We start from the raw sequence: 16,137 nt of genomic DNA, 5'->3' as shown, positions 1-16,137 counted from the left end.
TGTCCCAGCATCCTTAGCAGAGGTCCCAAGGTCCACTCTGATCGGCCCACATGCCCATTTCTGAACTAGTCACATTGGCCAGGGAAGGGAATGTCGATTGGCCAAACTAGGTCATATGTTCTTTGCCTAGAACTGGGGATGAAATGTAGGGGGCTGCAGAACTTTGTATAAGCCCAAGAGAAGTCAGGGCTACTGGGGACGGGGTGAAGTGTGGATCTGAGACCTTTTTTTTTTTTTTTTTTTTTTGAGGAAGATTAGCCCTGCCTGACCTAGTATCTGCCACCAATTCTCCTCTTTTTGCTGAGGAAGACTGGCCCTGAGCTAACATCCGTGCTCATCTTCCTCTACTTTATATGTGGGACGCCTGCCACAGCATGGCTTGCCAAGTGGTGCCATGTCTGCACCCGGGATCTGAACCCATGAACCCCGGGTTGCCAAAGTGGAGCACACAAACTTAACCACTGTGCCACTGGGCCAGCCCCCCCCCCCCTTTTTTTTTTAAAGCTTCAGTGCAGGATTGTGTGGCCTAGTCGTAAGTTTAGTTCTCCATGGGAGCTGCCACCACAGTACAACAACTGACAGGCGGGTGGTGTGGTCCCAAGACCAGGAAACGGACCTGGGCCACAGTGGTGAGAACGCCGAATCTTAACCACTAGACGCCCAGGGCTGACTCTCAATTTACGTTTAAAGAGGACTCAACCACTACCACAAGCGGGAAATTAGCACGTCTTCTCAGTACAGAGAAAAAGGGGAGAGCCAAATAGTATTAAATTCTAGGTAAAGTCCTTCTTTGAGCCTGAGGCCTGCTGTGTCTTTGTAACGAGAGGAGGGTAAACAACATGTGTTCTCCTTGGTTAACTAGGAGTGCACTAGAATGGAAGTGTCGTTCGATGACGTATCTGAGGACCGGCTGAAACCATGTGGTTCCCCAGTGGTCCATGTCCCACCCAGACTTTGGGAAAACAGACCTAACTGCCCTGTTTTTTTTGGTTTTGCGTGTGTGTGAGGAAGATTGTTGCCAACCTCTGTGCCAATCTTCCTGTATTTTACGTGGGACGCCACCACAGCATGGCTTGATGGGCGATGCTGGGTCCATGTCCGGGATCTGAACCTTAGGCCACCAAAGCAGAGCATGCGAACTGAACCACTACCCCACCAGGCCAGCCCCCTAATTGCCCTGTTTTATGGGATGGTTTTCACCATTACCAGCCCGGCCCTGGCTAGAACGTAAGCACATGGCAGGCAAGGACAGGTGTGTGGCAGCAGGCAGAGAGAAGGAACCAAGGCTTTTAGACTTGAAACTTTAATGAGAACCAACATGCACACATGAAGGGCGTTTTGACACTGGCCCACAGCCACACTGGTCATTAGTTACAGAGACTGCCCCACGCCCAGAGGCTGCCGATTTTCCACAGGGCCTCTGAGCTCTATTGTTTGGTGTCAAAACTCTCAGTGAACACTTTCAGTTTGAGTTCCCGCTGCTACTTCACCCACAACACCCTGGTGCCCCTTTGGTATAAAACAGGCCTGTTGCCCAGACTGGACGGGGGTACGCAGGCAGGGACCACGTGCAGGGAGCGGAACGTCTGGCCATCTGAAAACCAGTAAGCTCTTCGCTGTGGGGTGGGCCCAAGGCTCAGCCAGTGTAAGTTCCCAGTTTCAACAACAAAACCAACCAACAGAACTCAAGGGGCGAGGATTATAAAGCACAGAACACGTACTCCTAAACGTTTTTAGCACCAAAAGTGTGAACAATATTAAAGTGTGTGTCCCATGTCTTAAAGAGATTCTGTTTGTGCTTCAGCAAAGGTGTGACCAGGTCATGTAGTGGGTGGGACACAGAAGCCTGGAGCTGAGGAGGAGCCGTCAAGCAGCAACTGGTTGTGCAGCTCCGTGAAGCGAGTCTCGGCTGCGGAGCAGGCCTGGCCAAGCTGAGCAGCTGATGCCAGGCTCCATCAGGATCGTGTCCTCACTGGGCTCTCCGACAATCCTCAGTGGCCCCAGAACTTGCTGTGACATGAGGGAATGCGACCTCTTAAGATGTCACTTGTCAACGAACAGGGCTCCTCTGTGAAAATGGGGCCATCCATTTCCTTGGTTCCAGAAGCTTCGAGGCAAGGGCAGGGCTTAGCATACTGGCACTCTGTGTCCCGGAGCCAGCAAAGTGCCTAGGGAGCAGCCAGCCCGGACAAACGGTGAATGAGGTACATTCCAGCAGTCATTTGCGTGGATCACAATTTTCACCACCAAGCACATCTGCACAGATTGTGTTAACCATGTGGCAATACCCGACGCAGCTCCCCTAACTGAATCTAGCCGTCTCCAGTATCATTAACGCCCATGACAAACTGGGCCTCATGTTATAACCAATGGCCTTAAACGGGCGAAGATTAGTGGAAGAGGCGGCATGTGTACGTGGGAGAGGGTCCTTCTGAGGGGCTTGGGAGCTCAAGAGTGGAAAGTTCTAGCCACCTGATGTTAGCTTCCATGCTCTTACTGGCTGTCTGTGGGTGAGTTAAGAAAATACTACAACAGAGCAGAGAGACGGAGGGAAGAAAAAGGCTAGACATTTTCTTAAAAAAAAGAGCAAGGTGCTGGGTTGTTGGAACCAAATTAAGCCAAGGACATGTCGGCAAAAAAACTTTAAAAGTTGAAGTTCTGCATATTAGTAAGAATATTAACTGCAGTAAAATAGAGATTGAGGATTGCTAATTCTTCTCTTCCTTTTAATATAAAACAGTATATTTATCTTATATCTGATGCACATTTGTAGCTCACTCCTGGTGAGTACTTACTGTGTGCTAGGCACTCTGTTCTAAGTGCTTTCATCTATTTATTTATCCTCACAACAGCTGTCTGAGGTAGATAACTATGACTGTGCTCATTTTACAGATGAGGAGACAGAGGGTCTGAGAGGCCCCATGACTCTCCCCAGGTCACTTGGGTAGCAGATGGCAGAGCTTGGACTTAACTGGGCAGACTGGCTCTAGAGCCCACCTCTGCGTCCCCCTACTACCCAGCTTCTCAACTTTGTGTTTTCGTCATTTTAACAAAACTCGTGTGCAAACTTTCTAATTGATCTTTATTAATGAAGAGATTTACTTATTGGCGGGGAGGGAGCTTACGACGTGATGGTTTCAACTTCAGGCCTCGGAGGACCACGTTCTCAGATGCCTGGGACCCCACTGCCCCCCAGCAGCCACGGGTAGTCTTGCTGCTTGTTACTTCTGAGCGTGAACTCGCTGATGCTGGCTGAGCCCGGAGCAGCAGCGGAAGGCTTTCTGGCAGTGTCGGCACTGATACGGTTTCTCCTGGGTGTGAATCCTCTGGTGCTGGCTGAGGTGGGCACTGAGGCCAAAGGCTTTCCCGCACACAGGGCAGGCGTAGGGCCTCTCCCCGGTGTGAATCCTCTCGTGCTGTGTCAGATTCGTTTTCTGGGAAAAGGCTTTCCCACATTCGGCACACACGTAGGGCTTCTCCCCAGTGTGAACTCTCTGGTGAATGGAAAGGCACCAGCTGTGACGGAACGTTTTCCCGCATTCCTTACACTCAAAGGACTTCTTTCTGGCGTGAGTTTTCTGATGCTGAGTAAGGTGGTTACTCTGCGCAAAGACTCTGTCGCACTTGTCACATTTAAAGGGTTCCCCTGTGCTGTGAATTAACCGATGTTCTGAGAGGTGTGCACTTTGGCTGAACGTCTTCCCACATTCGTTACATCTGAAGGCGTGCTCGCTCTTGTGGGTGGACTGATGCCTGCTGAGGGAGGTGGCATGGAGGAAGGCCTTCCCGCAGTCCCCACACGCATAGGGCCTCGCTCCAGAGTGGACCCCCTGGTGGCAGAGGAGCTGTGCGCTTTGGCCAAAGGCCTTCCCACACTGCTGACACTCAAAGGGCTTCACGCTGGCATGAATCCGCTCGTGCTGACTCAGGTATTTGCTGCAGCTGAAGGTTTTCTCGCATTTGTCACACTTAAAGCGCTTCTCGCCGACCCCTGGATGCTCTCTCTGTTCCAGGTTCTGATTCAAGGCCCTCCCGCTCTCATCGAGGCTTCGTTTTTCTCTGGTGTGAATGCTCTGGTGGCACGTGAGGGTCGAGCTGCAGATGAAGCGCTCGCCGCACTCCTGACATGCGTAGGGGGCGTCCACAGTGTGGCTCTTCTGGTGGTGAACGAGGTGTTCCTTATGGCTGAAGGTCTCCTTGCACTCGGCACAGCTGTAGGGCTTTTCTGGGGCGTGAGTGGACTGGTGTCGGATGAGGTGGGATGGCCGGCTGAAACTCTTGACGCACTTATGACATTTGTGGGGCCTGTAGCCCGTGTGAACCCACCGATGTTCATGGAGGTGAGTGTTCCGGTAGAAAGCTTTCCCACATTCACCACATTTGTAAGGCTTCTCTCCGCTGTGAGCTCTCTGGTGGATCTTTAGGGTGAAGACATGGCTGAAGGGTTTCCCACACTCGTCGCACTTATAAGGCTTTTCCCCAGTGTGAACAGACTGGTGTTTGACGAGGTCTGAGCTCCTCCTGAAGGCCTTCCCGCATTCCTGACACTCGGAGGTGGTTTGGGCAGCATGAATTTTCTGATGCTGGAGGAGGTATTTACTCAAGTGGAAGGTTGCCTTGCACGTGGCACATTCATAGCATTTCCGAGCGTGGGTCTTCTGATGCCGAGCGAGATGGAAGGTCCGTCTGAAACTCTTGCCACACTCGTTACACTTGTAGGATTTACCAGCTGGGTGGGTCTGATGCTCCACAGGCTGCGTGCCATGGCCAGAGGGACAGTCGCCATCTTGACTCTCACGTGGTTTTTCTCTGGTGTGAACTTTCTGATGCCGCAGGAGGTGTGCATTCTGACGAAAAGTTCTCCCACACTTAGGACACCCATAGGGTTTGTAGCCCGTGTGCGTCACCGGACGCACAAAGAGGCAAGAACTCTGGCTGAAACCTCTCTCGTGTTCTTGATTCACAGTGGGTTTCTCCCTGACGTGCGTAATCCAGTGCTGAAGAAGGTCGTAACTCCGGCTGAAGCTCTTCCCACATTCACTACATTTGCACGGGTTCCCCCCTCCCTGCACCGTCATATCCTGCCGGCTCTGGTCTGAGTAGCAGTCGGAGTCATTCCGAGATTCCTGAGGCTTGGCTGGTGAGACGCTCTTTTCAGGAAGATCACGCATCATGGAATCCCCTTCCGTGAAGAGCGGGGACTCGGGAGTGAGGCCTCTCTCAAGTTCGTGACTCTTGCATCCCGGGGGACTTTCCTTGCTGGTAACCGTGTCAGCCCTCGGAAGACTTTCTGGATCTCCTAGCAAACTATCTAACCAGCTCTCGCCTAGGCAGGCTTCTGCCAACTCCGAGTTCCAGAGGCCGTCCTTGGAAAACATCTCCATCATCTCCTGGGAGAGTCCTTCTTCCGAGAAGTCCTCATGCTGAGGAGAGTTCTTGCTCTCAGCCTTGTCTGAAAGAGAGGGAAGGTGCCCATGTCTCCTGCTCCCCAGGGTGAAAAGACAGGAGCTGCAGGGCGAGGACACAGACAAGAGGGAGAACAGGAGATGGGTCCTGAGCCAAGCCTGTCCATCAAGGGGACGAAGGAGATGGGGCCAGAGTGGTGACCCAGCTGGAGCGCGCATCATAGGACACAGAGAGCCTGTTTCTAGGAGGGTTAAGGGGGAGCTGGGCAACCGCAGTGGCTCCACAGGAAAGGGCAGCCTCTCCAGGGATCTCTCCCCCGTCGCCTCATGGCTAAGGCCTACTTCCTGGAGAATAGCACCATTCAAGGGGGCAAGAGGTAAATGATAACAACGCAACATGGTTGCTACCACCGGAGGGCGTATCTGGTTGTTGGTTGAGACACGGCTACACATTCTCGGAAACAGCCCACAGGGTGAGGTGGCAAACACAGGAGTCTGGGCTTGCGGGAGTCTGTGCCTGGGTTAGTCACCTGTGCGCAATGCTGGTGGCTGGACAGGAGGCCCCAGTGGGCTCCCGCCTACAAGCTCACAAGAGGTGAGCCACGGATGGAACTGCACGGTGGCTGGGGAGGGGGAGGCCAACTGAGCTGTGCAGCCAGCACCCCTGGACCCTCGTTCAGGGCCCTTCTCCTTATGATACTAAGAGAACAATGAGAAAAGCTTCCTGGGCCCAGGGCAAGGCTCTGGGCCCTGCTTTCTCCCACTGGAGATGTCCCAATCGGCTTAACTGGATCTCTGGAGGAACCATGGCCTGGGAGAGGGCAGAGCACGTGCCCTTGGCAGGGCTGAGGCCCGGGCTGGAGTTCCTAACAGATGTGGCCATCTGCTGTGCTCCAAGGGCCCAAAGCAGGGATGGGCCTATACGAAGGGGGCGACACAGGTAGATCAGGGCATCCACGGTGCTCAGGGGGCGCCAGGCAGGAAGAGGGAGAGACTGTTGGGCGACGGAAGGCCACCCGTGCTGAGTCTGCAAGGAGCGAGGAGGGGACAGAGCAAAGGCCACAGGACGGCCACGTATTTACCGCTGAGGCGGCAGAAACAAGGCGGGCATGCAGAGAGAGGGTCCAGATCCCTGTCAGGATGAGGGGACAGAAGCCAGCACATGGCAGCGAAGCCCAGAGGCCAGAGGCTGCAGCTCACGATGGCTGGGAGCACATGCAGGGTCTGGATGGAGGTTCTGAGGACAGAGGGCACACTAACAGCCACAGCCAGGACCCCGCCGCCTCCCGCCAGGTGCTGTGGCCCCTCCCCGCCCACTCACCAGGGCCCGTCGCTTCTGGACTTCCTCTCACCCGGGCCTCCAGCTCTTCCGTACCATCTGGACGGGAGGTCAGCTTGGGTCTCGGGGGGTCTGCAGGGAGAGAACGGCACTGCCATCAACCAGGATGTGGAGGCCATGCAGCCGCTCAGCGGGAACCTTCTAGCTCCCCCAGCTATTCGATGCTTTGCCCAGCACACACTCCGGGTGGCCAGATGCTGCCCTGGGCGCCTCCAGAAATGCCTGCCCTGCAAGGCTCCCGGTCCAGGGAGGAGCGGGACCCAGATGGTCATACACAATCCAATGTGATCAGAGCTGTGACGGCTGGGGACATAAAGGACTTGCAACGGCTCAAGGGATGAGCAGAGTCTGCCAGGTGGAAAGGCATGTGCTTCCTCAGCCGTTCATGCTTCACTCATCCACCCGTGGACCGCACCCTGCCCGAGGCCTCCGTGGGCCAGGCGCTGTGATGGAAGGTGGGGGGGGGGTCCCAGGGCCCAGTGCGTCTTGCACCCCGCCCTCTGCAAACTCCTCAAGGCAGGGCACACGGAGCCCTAATCCCAGGGACACGCGCCACAGCAGAGGAGAACCCGGTGCTGGCTCTGAAGATGACGGACAGGGCCATGAGCCACGCAATGCAGATGGTTCTAGAAGCTGAAAAAAGGCCAGGAAACGGACTCTCCCCTGGAGCCTTCAGCCGTCAGCCCTGCCGACACCTCGATTTCAGCCCAGCGAGACCCATTCCAAACTTGTGACCTCCAGAAGTGTAAGAAAAGAAATGCGTGTTTTAAGCCACTGAAATTGTGGCCTCTGTAAGGGCAGCCACGGAAACTAACACACTATTCATGCAAACACACACATGCCTGCAGGGGCCTCAAGGGAAACGGATTTCCACTGTGGGCTGAAGTTTAAAAACTGAAAAGAGGGGCTGGCCCCGAGGCATAGTGGTTAAGTTCACGCCCTCGGCTTTGGCAGCCCATGATTCGCAGGTTTGCATCCTGGGTGCAGACCTACATGCCGCTCATCAAGCCATGCTGTGGTGGCAGGCGTCCCACATATAAAATAGAGGAAGATGGGCACAGATGTTAGCTTACTGACAATCTTCCTCCAGCAAAAAGAGGAAGATTGGCAACAGATGTTAGCTCAGGGCCAATCTTCCTCACCAAAAAAAAAAAAAGAAAGAAAGAAAAAGAAAAAGAAAAGAAAAGAAAAGAAACTGAAAAGGTATTGAGCTCAGCCCTGCCCTCAGCTGCTGCTGTAGCACACATGGAATACTGTTTGGAGAAAATCTGTCCCAGCGTGACAAAATGACATCAAATGAGAGTTTCTAGTGTGTCATCTTTTGGAATAAACGACTCTTCTGTTTTTGGAAAAGAACTGAGGAACTAGAGAGGGGAAGACACTGTGACAGTGTCACAGTGAGGTGAACGCTAATGGGAACGTAGTGTAAGTCGTGAAAAAGGGAAGCCCCAGGGCAAGGAAGGGACGAGAGACTTCTAGGAAGGGGGGAGAGCCAGTGTGAAGACCCCAAGTGTCAGCTGGAGGAGTCACCCTCTAATGACAAAGAGGAAAGTGCCCCTGAGGCTGGAGCGGCAGGCAGGGCTGGATCAAGGTTTCTCAACCTCGGCACTGGTGACATTTGGGGTCGGATGATCCTTGGTGGTGGTGGCTGTCCTTGCATTTGAGAACGTGCGCCAGCATCCCCAGGCTCTACCCACTAGATGCCTAGGAGCACACCCCTCCCCCAGTGGTGACAATCAAAAAGGTGGCCGGGCATTGCCAATGTCCCCTGGGGGCAGAATCGGCCGCTGAGCACCGCCGGGCAAGATCTTGCTAGCTCTGAGGTGCTCAAGAGCCGGGCATTCATCTGGGGGTGACGAGGGGCCCCGGGTGACCAGCCCGGGACAGACACTCACTCAGTAAGAAGAGACTCTGGTAGTTGTCCAGGGCCGTGTCCCAGAACAGGTCCCCCTGGTCCAGGTCCAGCTGCTCCCAATCCTCCACGGTGAAGTCCATGGTCACGTCCTTGAGGGTCACAAAGTCCTGCAACACGACACACCGTCAGTGACTCTGGGGCTGGGCTCAGGGAGGGGGCCCAGTGGCTCAGTCGCCCCCTGCAGTGTGCTAGGCCTCTGGCAAAAACCGTCTCGTGAGATTCTGAGTCGTGAGACGGGGCATCCCCATATTTTGTGGGCAAGGACATGGAGTCTTGGAGGGGGAACAGAATGTCCCCTCAAGGCCACACAGGCAGGACTTAAACCCAGGTCTGCCTGATCCTAAAATCCACCTGTTTCTGGCTTTTGCTTTTTTCTAGTGTTCGTTCAAGATTTTCAGTTTTTATTACGGAAATTTTCAAACACAGACAGGAGGAGAGATGCACGTAACAGACACACCAGGTACCCATCACCCCTTCAACCCCATCAACGTCCAAGGATATTCGTGCTGCTGTGTAACCACCACCACCATCCATCTCCAGAATTCTCTTCTCCTTGCAAAACTGAACTCTGACCCCATTAGACACCGACGTCCCATCTCCCCCGCCCCCGACCGCCACTCTGCTTTCGGTCCCTAGGACTTTGCTGACTCTGGGTTCCACGGTGTGCTTGCGGCTGGCTCGTCTGAATCGGAATGGAGGGAGGCCCATGCCCTGCGTGCGGCTGGTCTGGCTCTGAAGGGTTTCAACCTGCAGGCCTACCTCTCCGCCCTCTTTATCCCGCCACGCCCCCAATCTGGGGCCCACGTCCTGGATATGGCAAACCGCTTCTTCTTGGTGTCATTCAGCTGCTCCTCTGCCCGCTGCACTTTCTGGAAACTGGTCCACAGAGCAGCAGCCTGATTCGATTCCGTACAACTTCTGGGGCAGGAGACCTGCATAGGTGGTGCTGGGTCCATGTTGAGCTGCATGACTCCAAGTGCCTGCCTGGGTGCCCAACTTTTAGTGATGCAATCTTTCTTAATTTTAAAACTTCCTAGTGAACCGGTGTTTGTTTTTTATTTTATTTTTTTTGGTGAGGAAGATTGGCCCTGAGCTAACACCTGTGCCCATTTTCCTCTATTTTGTATGTGGGACGCCACCACAGCAGGGCTTGATGAATGGTGTGTAGGTCTGCACCCGGGACCCGAACCCGCGAACCCTGGGCCGCTGAAGCAGAGCATGTGAACCCAACCACTACCCCACTGAGCCAGCCCCGTGAACAGGTGTTGAGAATAAAAACTCAAGTACTGGACAAGTGCTGACAATAAAAAGGGACAGGCTTCCCCAAGCACCCCGACTGCAGGGGAAGCTGCGGCTGTCTGGCGTGTTCCTTCCAGACCCCCATCCATGCACACACATGCACATTTTACGAATGAAAACCAACTCTTTCATCTGGGTTGGAGGCTTGGCCCCACTGCCCTCCCCTGTGCGTGACCACTGGCAAGAAAGTCACAGGTCCCTTCTGAGCCCCACCCCATCAGGGCTGCTCTGAGAAGCGACTGAGACGCCGCTGGGAAGTGCCCGCACAGTCCCCAGCACACGGGAGGGCCAGCCCCAGATACACGTCCTGTCCCCACCCTCAGGGGTCCGCCTGGGAAGGCCGTTCTCCGACCTGAGCTTCCTGTGTGCCGGGAACGGACTCAGCGCTTCAGGGAGTCAGTCACCGCAGCCTCCTCAAGGCAGGACTGTCCCCAGTTTACAGAAGACAAGACTGAGCCTGAGAATCAAAGGCACCTGCCCCAAGTCACATGGTCAGTAAGCGGTGGGGGAAGGAGCGTGACGCCCGGGAAGCCGAGCGAGGTTACGGGGGTGGCTCTGGAGTCTGTAAGACAGACCGAGTTCAAATTCTGTTTTGCTGTTTATCAGCTGGGGGACCTTGCTATGCCACCTCTCTCGGCTCCGTTTCCTCGCCTCCAATCACAGCTGATGTAAGGATGAAGCGAGCCGAGGCCGCGCAGCGCCCGGCAGGGACCCAACCCAACAGGAAGCAGCGGGGCAAGTGGCGGCCACAACTGTCGCTGCTCGCCCGTCGTCCAGTGACGCCCGGGCACCTGCCACGAGGCAGCCCCTGTGCCAGGCCTGGGGCAGAGCAGAGCAGGGTCCTGTTCTCATGAGCTTTGTCTGGGTGTGTCACATTGATATTTGTGAAAAAAGCTGTGTAAAACTCTAAGCACAAGAGCCAACACACGCACACACGCACGTGTGCACAGCAGTTCCCCCGCACTCGAGGTTTCGCTTTCCACGGTTTCAGCTACCCGCGGTCAGAAGCAGAGGACCCTCCTGACGTGTCATCAGAAGGTCAACAGGAGTCTAACGCAAGGTCACAATGTCTACGTACGTCACTCACCTCGCTTCGTCTCATGACGGAGGCACTGTATCAGCTCAGATCACAAGACGAAGGGTGGGGTCAGTGCAGTACAAGATTTAAAAAAGAACGAGAGACCACGTTCACATAACTCTTTCTTTTTTTTTTTTTGAGGAAGATTAGCCCTGAGCTAACATCTGCTACCAATCCTTCTCTTTTCGCTGAGGAAGACTGGCCCTGAGCTAACATCCATGCCCGGTTTCCTCTACTTTATATGTGGGATGCCTGCCACAGCATGGCTTGCCAAGCGGTGCCATGTGCACACCCGGGATCCAAACCAGTGAATCCCGGGCCACCAAAGTGGAACGTGCGCACTTAACCGCTGCGCCACCGGGCCGGCCCCTCACATAACTCTTATTACAGCCTATCGCTATAACTGTTCTATTTTATCATTAGTTATTGTTATTCATCTCTTTCCAAGCCTCATTTCTAAATTGAACTTTATCATAGATACGCACATATGGGAAAAAACACAGTACATACAGGATTTGGGACCATCCACGATTTCAGGCATCCCCAGCCAAGAAAGGAGTCCCAGTCGGCTGGGGAAACAGGAGAAGACACAAGGGGCAGGACCCGGATCACGCAGGAATGGGCTGAGAAACCTGGATTGCATCCTGTGAGCAACAAGGATTCCTAAAGGGTACTGAGCGGGAGAGCGGCAGCTGCAGGTCTTACTTGAAGAAGGTCGTCTGGGGGCCAGGACAGGATAGCGAGCCAGAACACAGGGAGGCCGGCTGCCCAGCTTCTAGGGACGATCGGATAGGACGGAGGGACCCCCGACTCACCTGGGTCATAGCCAACTGGGGCCCACAGTCCTCGTTTAAGCTCCCCGGCCTTCCGCTCCCCGAGCCCGGCCGGCAGGGCTGCGCGAAGGACGAGGGAGGCAGGAGGAGGTCTCCTGTAGTCCCCGGGCTGACTCCCCGGCCATGCTGGAGGAGCCCCAAGGTGTCCGGAGGCAGGACGATGAGTCTGGACGTGCGTCTCCCTGCAGGAATCACGATAATTGTATTTATTCAGACGACCCCGCCCCGCGCTGCCACCGTGCTTCAGAATCTAGAAGGTAACTTCATAGCTGTTCTTAGCATTTATCGGTCAGTACAGACATTGGGAGATGTGGAGATTACGGTCTGTCACCTGGGCAGGAGCTCTTGTCTTGCTCACCGCTGGGCCTGAGCACAGCACAGTGCCTGGTACACAGTTGGCGCTTTTTAGACGTTTGTTGACAGCACACAGGAGTTTTTCTTTTTTTTTTTGAGGAAGATTAGCCCTGAGCTAACATTTGCCAGTAATCTTCCTGTTTTTGCTGAGGAAGACTGGCCCTGAGCTAACATCCGTGCCCATCTTCCTCTACTTTCTATGTGGGACGCCTACCACAGCATGGCTTTTCCCAAGCGGTGCCATGTCTGCACCCGGAATCCGGGCCACTAAAGGGGAACGTGTGCACTTAACTGCTGCACCACTGGGCCAGCCCCAACAGTAGTCTCTTTAACTGCACCTTGGGGGCCAATACTGCTGGCATTTCTGATCGTCATCTCTAGGATCTGGGTCTCGGTGAGTCGGCCTCCGAAAACTGTTGCTATTTCTACAACAGCAAGGTTTCTTTAACCTTTTTTTTAACCTCAACCCACAGTAAAGCAGACAATATGTATCCTGAGTGCTCATTCACATGCGTACGTAAACTAAACAAAAGCTTCATGAAACAATACTGAATCTTAGAAAGGAGAACGTACTGAGATGTTTTCTATTCTGGTCTCTTTTATTTTACTTCATTAAAAAAAAATTATGGGGGCTGGCCCACTGGCATAGCAGTCAAGTTCGTGTACTCTGCTTCTGTGGCCCAGGGTTCGCTGGTTCGGATCCCAGGTGCAGACCTATGCTCCGCTTATCAAGCCATGCTGTGGCAGGTGTCCCACATATAAGGGAGAAGAAGATGGGCACAGATTTTAGCTCCGGGCCAATCTTCCTCAGCAAAAAAAAAAAAAAATTATAGTCACTGCCCTACTGAGTCATTTGCAGCCACTGTGTATTTCCTAAGTAGCACATATCTATGGAGGGTTTAAAGCACTCGTATCACGAAGCAGCAATGACACAGGTCCGCAATTCTGAAGCCTCTGGGGCCAGATGTGCTTTGAAATTCAGATTTTAAAAAGGTGATCTGCAATATACAGTACACTCCATTAAAATCCCAGTGCAGTGTGTGGGGTAGACAGCATTTTGTACTGGAACACTTCAATATTTTTAGGGTGAAGGATGTAAATATTCACTCTAGATAAGACAGTTAAAGGTTATAAAGCAACAGCAGTTCTGATCAGGTTTGGGCCCCAAATTTACGGGGAAAAAAAAAAAGTTTGGTTTTCAGAGCTTTCCAAATCTTGTGATTGCAAATAAGGGATCATCAGCACCAACATTTACTCGCCAACGGTTTCCCTCCTATGACAGAGCTTCAGCTCGACTGGTGAGTATAATTCAGTCCACAGATGCTTCATTTGGCCCACACAGTGATGGGAGAGCAAATGTTTTGAAAGAAAATTCTTTTAAGTAGTCCCAAACTTGAAAACTGCAAGATTTCGCCTAAAAATTCGGTTTCCAGCGGCTGAAAAATCCTACGATTTGGCCACACTGGCTCTCTGCATTCGCGGGAATGCTAGTTAGTCGAGGCCCTTTAAAGCTACCCCCTGAGAAAGGGCGCCCTCCCCCCAGGCGGGTTCTCTCCCTTCCCTTTTCTGCCTGGCCCTCACCAACATCGGAGTCTGAGACCTCTGTCTACACTTTCCAAGTCACATGGTGTCCACATTAGATACACTCTCAGCCGGGAGGGAAGAAACCAGACCCCTCATGTGAAGCTCAAGGTCACGCAGCCTGGCAGAGCGACTCCAGCCCAACAATTATGGGGCTGAAAAAACCTGAGCCCTGGAGTCCAGGAGTCCTGCCAACCAAGGTGGGATCACGGCCAGACCCTTCCGGTCTCTGCCCCTCAGTTTCCCACGTGCAAAATGGGGCAAACACGACAGACCCACAGCCTCTCATCTGCAACTCTAGAAACCAGAACTTTACTTATAAACTGACAGCAAGACCTAACCTGAATTGCCACAGGCTATGGATAATCTATATTCCCTTCCGTGTAAATATTTACGCCTTTCCCAACAGAAAGAGTCGATTTCCAAGAACTGCCCCAGATTCCGCTGGAGGTGTTGCAAAGTTACGAAATATGCACCCTATTGACTAACGTCTGAAAATTCTGCTCCCCGAGACGACGCTGGTGCCCAGGGTACCCGATCTCTCAGCGCGGCTGCGGAGGTGACGGGGGAAAAAGGCGAGCACCGCCCGGCGCCCGCGCGCAGACAGCCTCCCAGAAACGTAACTGACCTCCCACAGGACCCCATCCGTCCGTCCCTCACGATCCCGCCCGGCTCTGCCGGCGACGTCAGGCCACCACTCCCCTCCCCATCTCCCCGACCCCCCCCCCCCCCCCAAATAAAACAGAATCGCTGCTCTCAGGGCCGCGGGCGAGGAGCCTGGCCCGCAACAGGCTCCGAACGAAGGTTCAAGACCCCCCCACCCAGGTCGACGCGCCCTTTGCCGAGGTCGCCCCGGGAGCATTCTGTCACCCCTCAGGTAGGACGGAGCTCCCAAGCCTCCAGAGCCCTCGGCGACCGCAGCCCCGGCGTCCGCTCACCTCGAGACTGCCGTTAGCCCAGGTAACAAACTGAATCGCCGCGGATCCACCTCCTCACACGCGCGCCTCCTCACAACCACTTCCGGTGCCGCGCGGATCTCCTCAAGGAGGCTCCACCCAGGAGCCTCCGCGCCAGCGTCAAGACTCCGTTTCCCAGAAAGCTGTGCGGATGCCTTCGTTTGTCTTCCTATCTCCACCCGTTTCTGCGTCCTTAGAGGTCCCGCTGAGCACTCTGGGAAATAGAGTAGAAACAGAATGGAGACCAGGTGGCATCTGGGTATTGTAGTCCAGCTTTTACCCTGTTGAAGGACAACCTAATCAGCCTTCTACAGCCTTTTCTGGAAGACTCGGAAGCTTTTCCTTTTCTGAAGGTGACAACTAGAGGGTTGCCATGGAAATGCGTTGAGGTAATTGGATTCCTGAGAAGACACATGGAAGTAAGGGGCGTGGCTGACGCGGGAGAAATCATAAGAACTCTGTCTCATTGGAGGAGAGATGCTGCGTAGTTCATCCCTCCTTACGATTGGCTCCACCTTGGCATATGCGCAGTAGAACCAGGAAGCGTTCCAAAGAGGGTAAGCGATGAGGAAATAATCCCTCCCTCCCGGGTTCGAGTCAAAGGGCTGTCCTGCCGCGAAGGCCTCTGGGAAATGGAGTTCCCACAAAGGCACAGCTGGGGAGTCGTCGGGAGGTCAGCAGCGCCTGCGCGGGCGTAGTCCCGCCTTAGGGCAGAGGATGCGCGCGCAGCGTCTTCCCCTTCGGCGGAAGTTTCCGCGGGGCAGCTGAGAAGGTGAGTGCTTGTCCCCGCGGAGGATCCGAGGGGGTGGCCGCGGTTATTTGGGTTTCCGCCCCGCCCACCCAGTTCCGAGGTGAGGGGAAGGCGAGGTGAGCAGGGAAAGGTGTCCTGATCTTCTCCTGTCCCCAGTTTGGTCGGGTGCCTGTGACTTCAGCCCGACCTTTTGTGGGAGGCGGAGTCCCCAGGGGCGGGGGGTGGAATGGGAAGCGTCTGGTCGCCGGGATAACCCGCCGGCCCTTGCGGCAGCTTCGGGCTGTTAGTGGTGGGCGTGGCTAAGACGGAGGTGGGCGGGGCTAATGGGGAGTTTGACAGACGTCCCACCTTGGCTACGTCATCCTTGGTTCCGCGGAGGGCGGGGAGTCACGGTCACCTAGACCGCTGTTCCTCCTGCGCCGAGGTGGAGTCTGGCCCTTAGCTCTTTCGCTGTGTTGTGTCGCAGGACCTTCCCGGAGGGACACGATGCCCAACACATAGCAGACGTGCAGTAGATTCTTGTTGAGTAAATGAAGTAGGTGGACGAATGAGTGACAAAGCCTGGCCGGCGAGTGTCGGAGCCTTGGGTTTAAGTCCTGAACCGGCCACGTGACCTCGGACAGGTG

General features: G+C 54.4%; 2 protein-coding genes across 8 annotated transcripts in view; one reads left to right on the top strand and one right to left on the bottom strand.

Annotated features, from left to right (window-relative positions):
• Positions 1-3,065: 3,065 nt before the first annotated feature.
• On the bottom strand, positions 3,066-15,812 carry ZNF473 (zinc finger protein 473). 2 transcript variants are annotated; one of them, XM_005596421.4, is made up of 6 exons: positions 15,699-15,812; positions 14,743-14,974; positions 11,852-12,051; positions 8,640-8,766; positions 6,727-6,816; positions 3,066-5,452 (listed from the first exon to the last, which is right to left on the bottom strand). In XM_005596421.4, the coding sequence occupies exons 3-6, from the start codon at positions 11,858-11,860 to the stop codon at positions 3,222-3,224; spliced, it is 2,457 nt and encodes an 818-aa protein (XP_005596478.3). In that variant the 5' UTR covers positions 11,861-12,051; positions 14,743-14,974; positions 15,699-15,812; the 3' UTR covers positions 3,066-3,221. The 2 variants fall into 2 exon arrangements, with proteins under 2 accessions (XP_005596478.3, XP_005596479.3); XM_005596422.4 differs by lacking the exon at positions 15,699-15,812 and having other exon boundaries at positions 14,675-14,754.
• VRK3 (VRK serine/threonine kinase 3) overlaps positions 15,011-16,137 on the top strand; it is a 32,056-nt gene continuing 30,929 nt past the window's right edge. For 2 of the 6 annotated variants that reach the window (XM_001493510.5, XM_023650201.2), the window contains exon 1: positions 15,011-15,532. The gene's annotated coding sequence lies outside the window, so the exon portion shown is untranslated. Of the gene's footprint in view, positions 15,628-16,137 lie in introns of all 6 variants that reach the window. The other 4 variants (XM_005596420.4, XM_005596419.4, XM_070224752.1 and 1 more) reach the window with 4 other exon arrangements.

Source organism: Equus caballus, chromosome 10, assembly GCF_041296265.1.
Source record: "Equus caballus isolate H_3958 breed thoroughbred chromosome 10, TB-T2T, whole genome shotgun sequence".
Classification (NCBI taxonomy): Eukaryota; Metazoa; Chordata; class Mammalia; order Perissodactyla; family Equidae; genus Equus; species Equus caballus.
The sequence above is the reverse complement of the archived record's forward strand: the minus strand, read 5'-3'. Positions and strand labels throughout refer to the sequence as shown.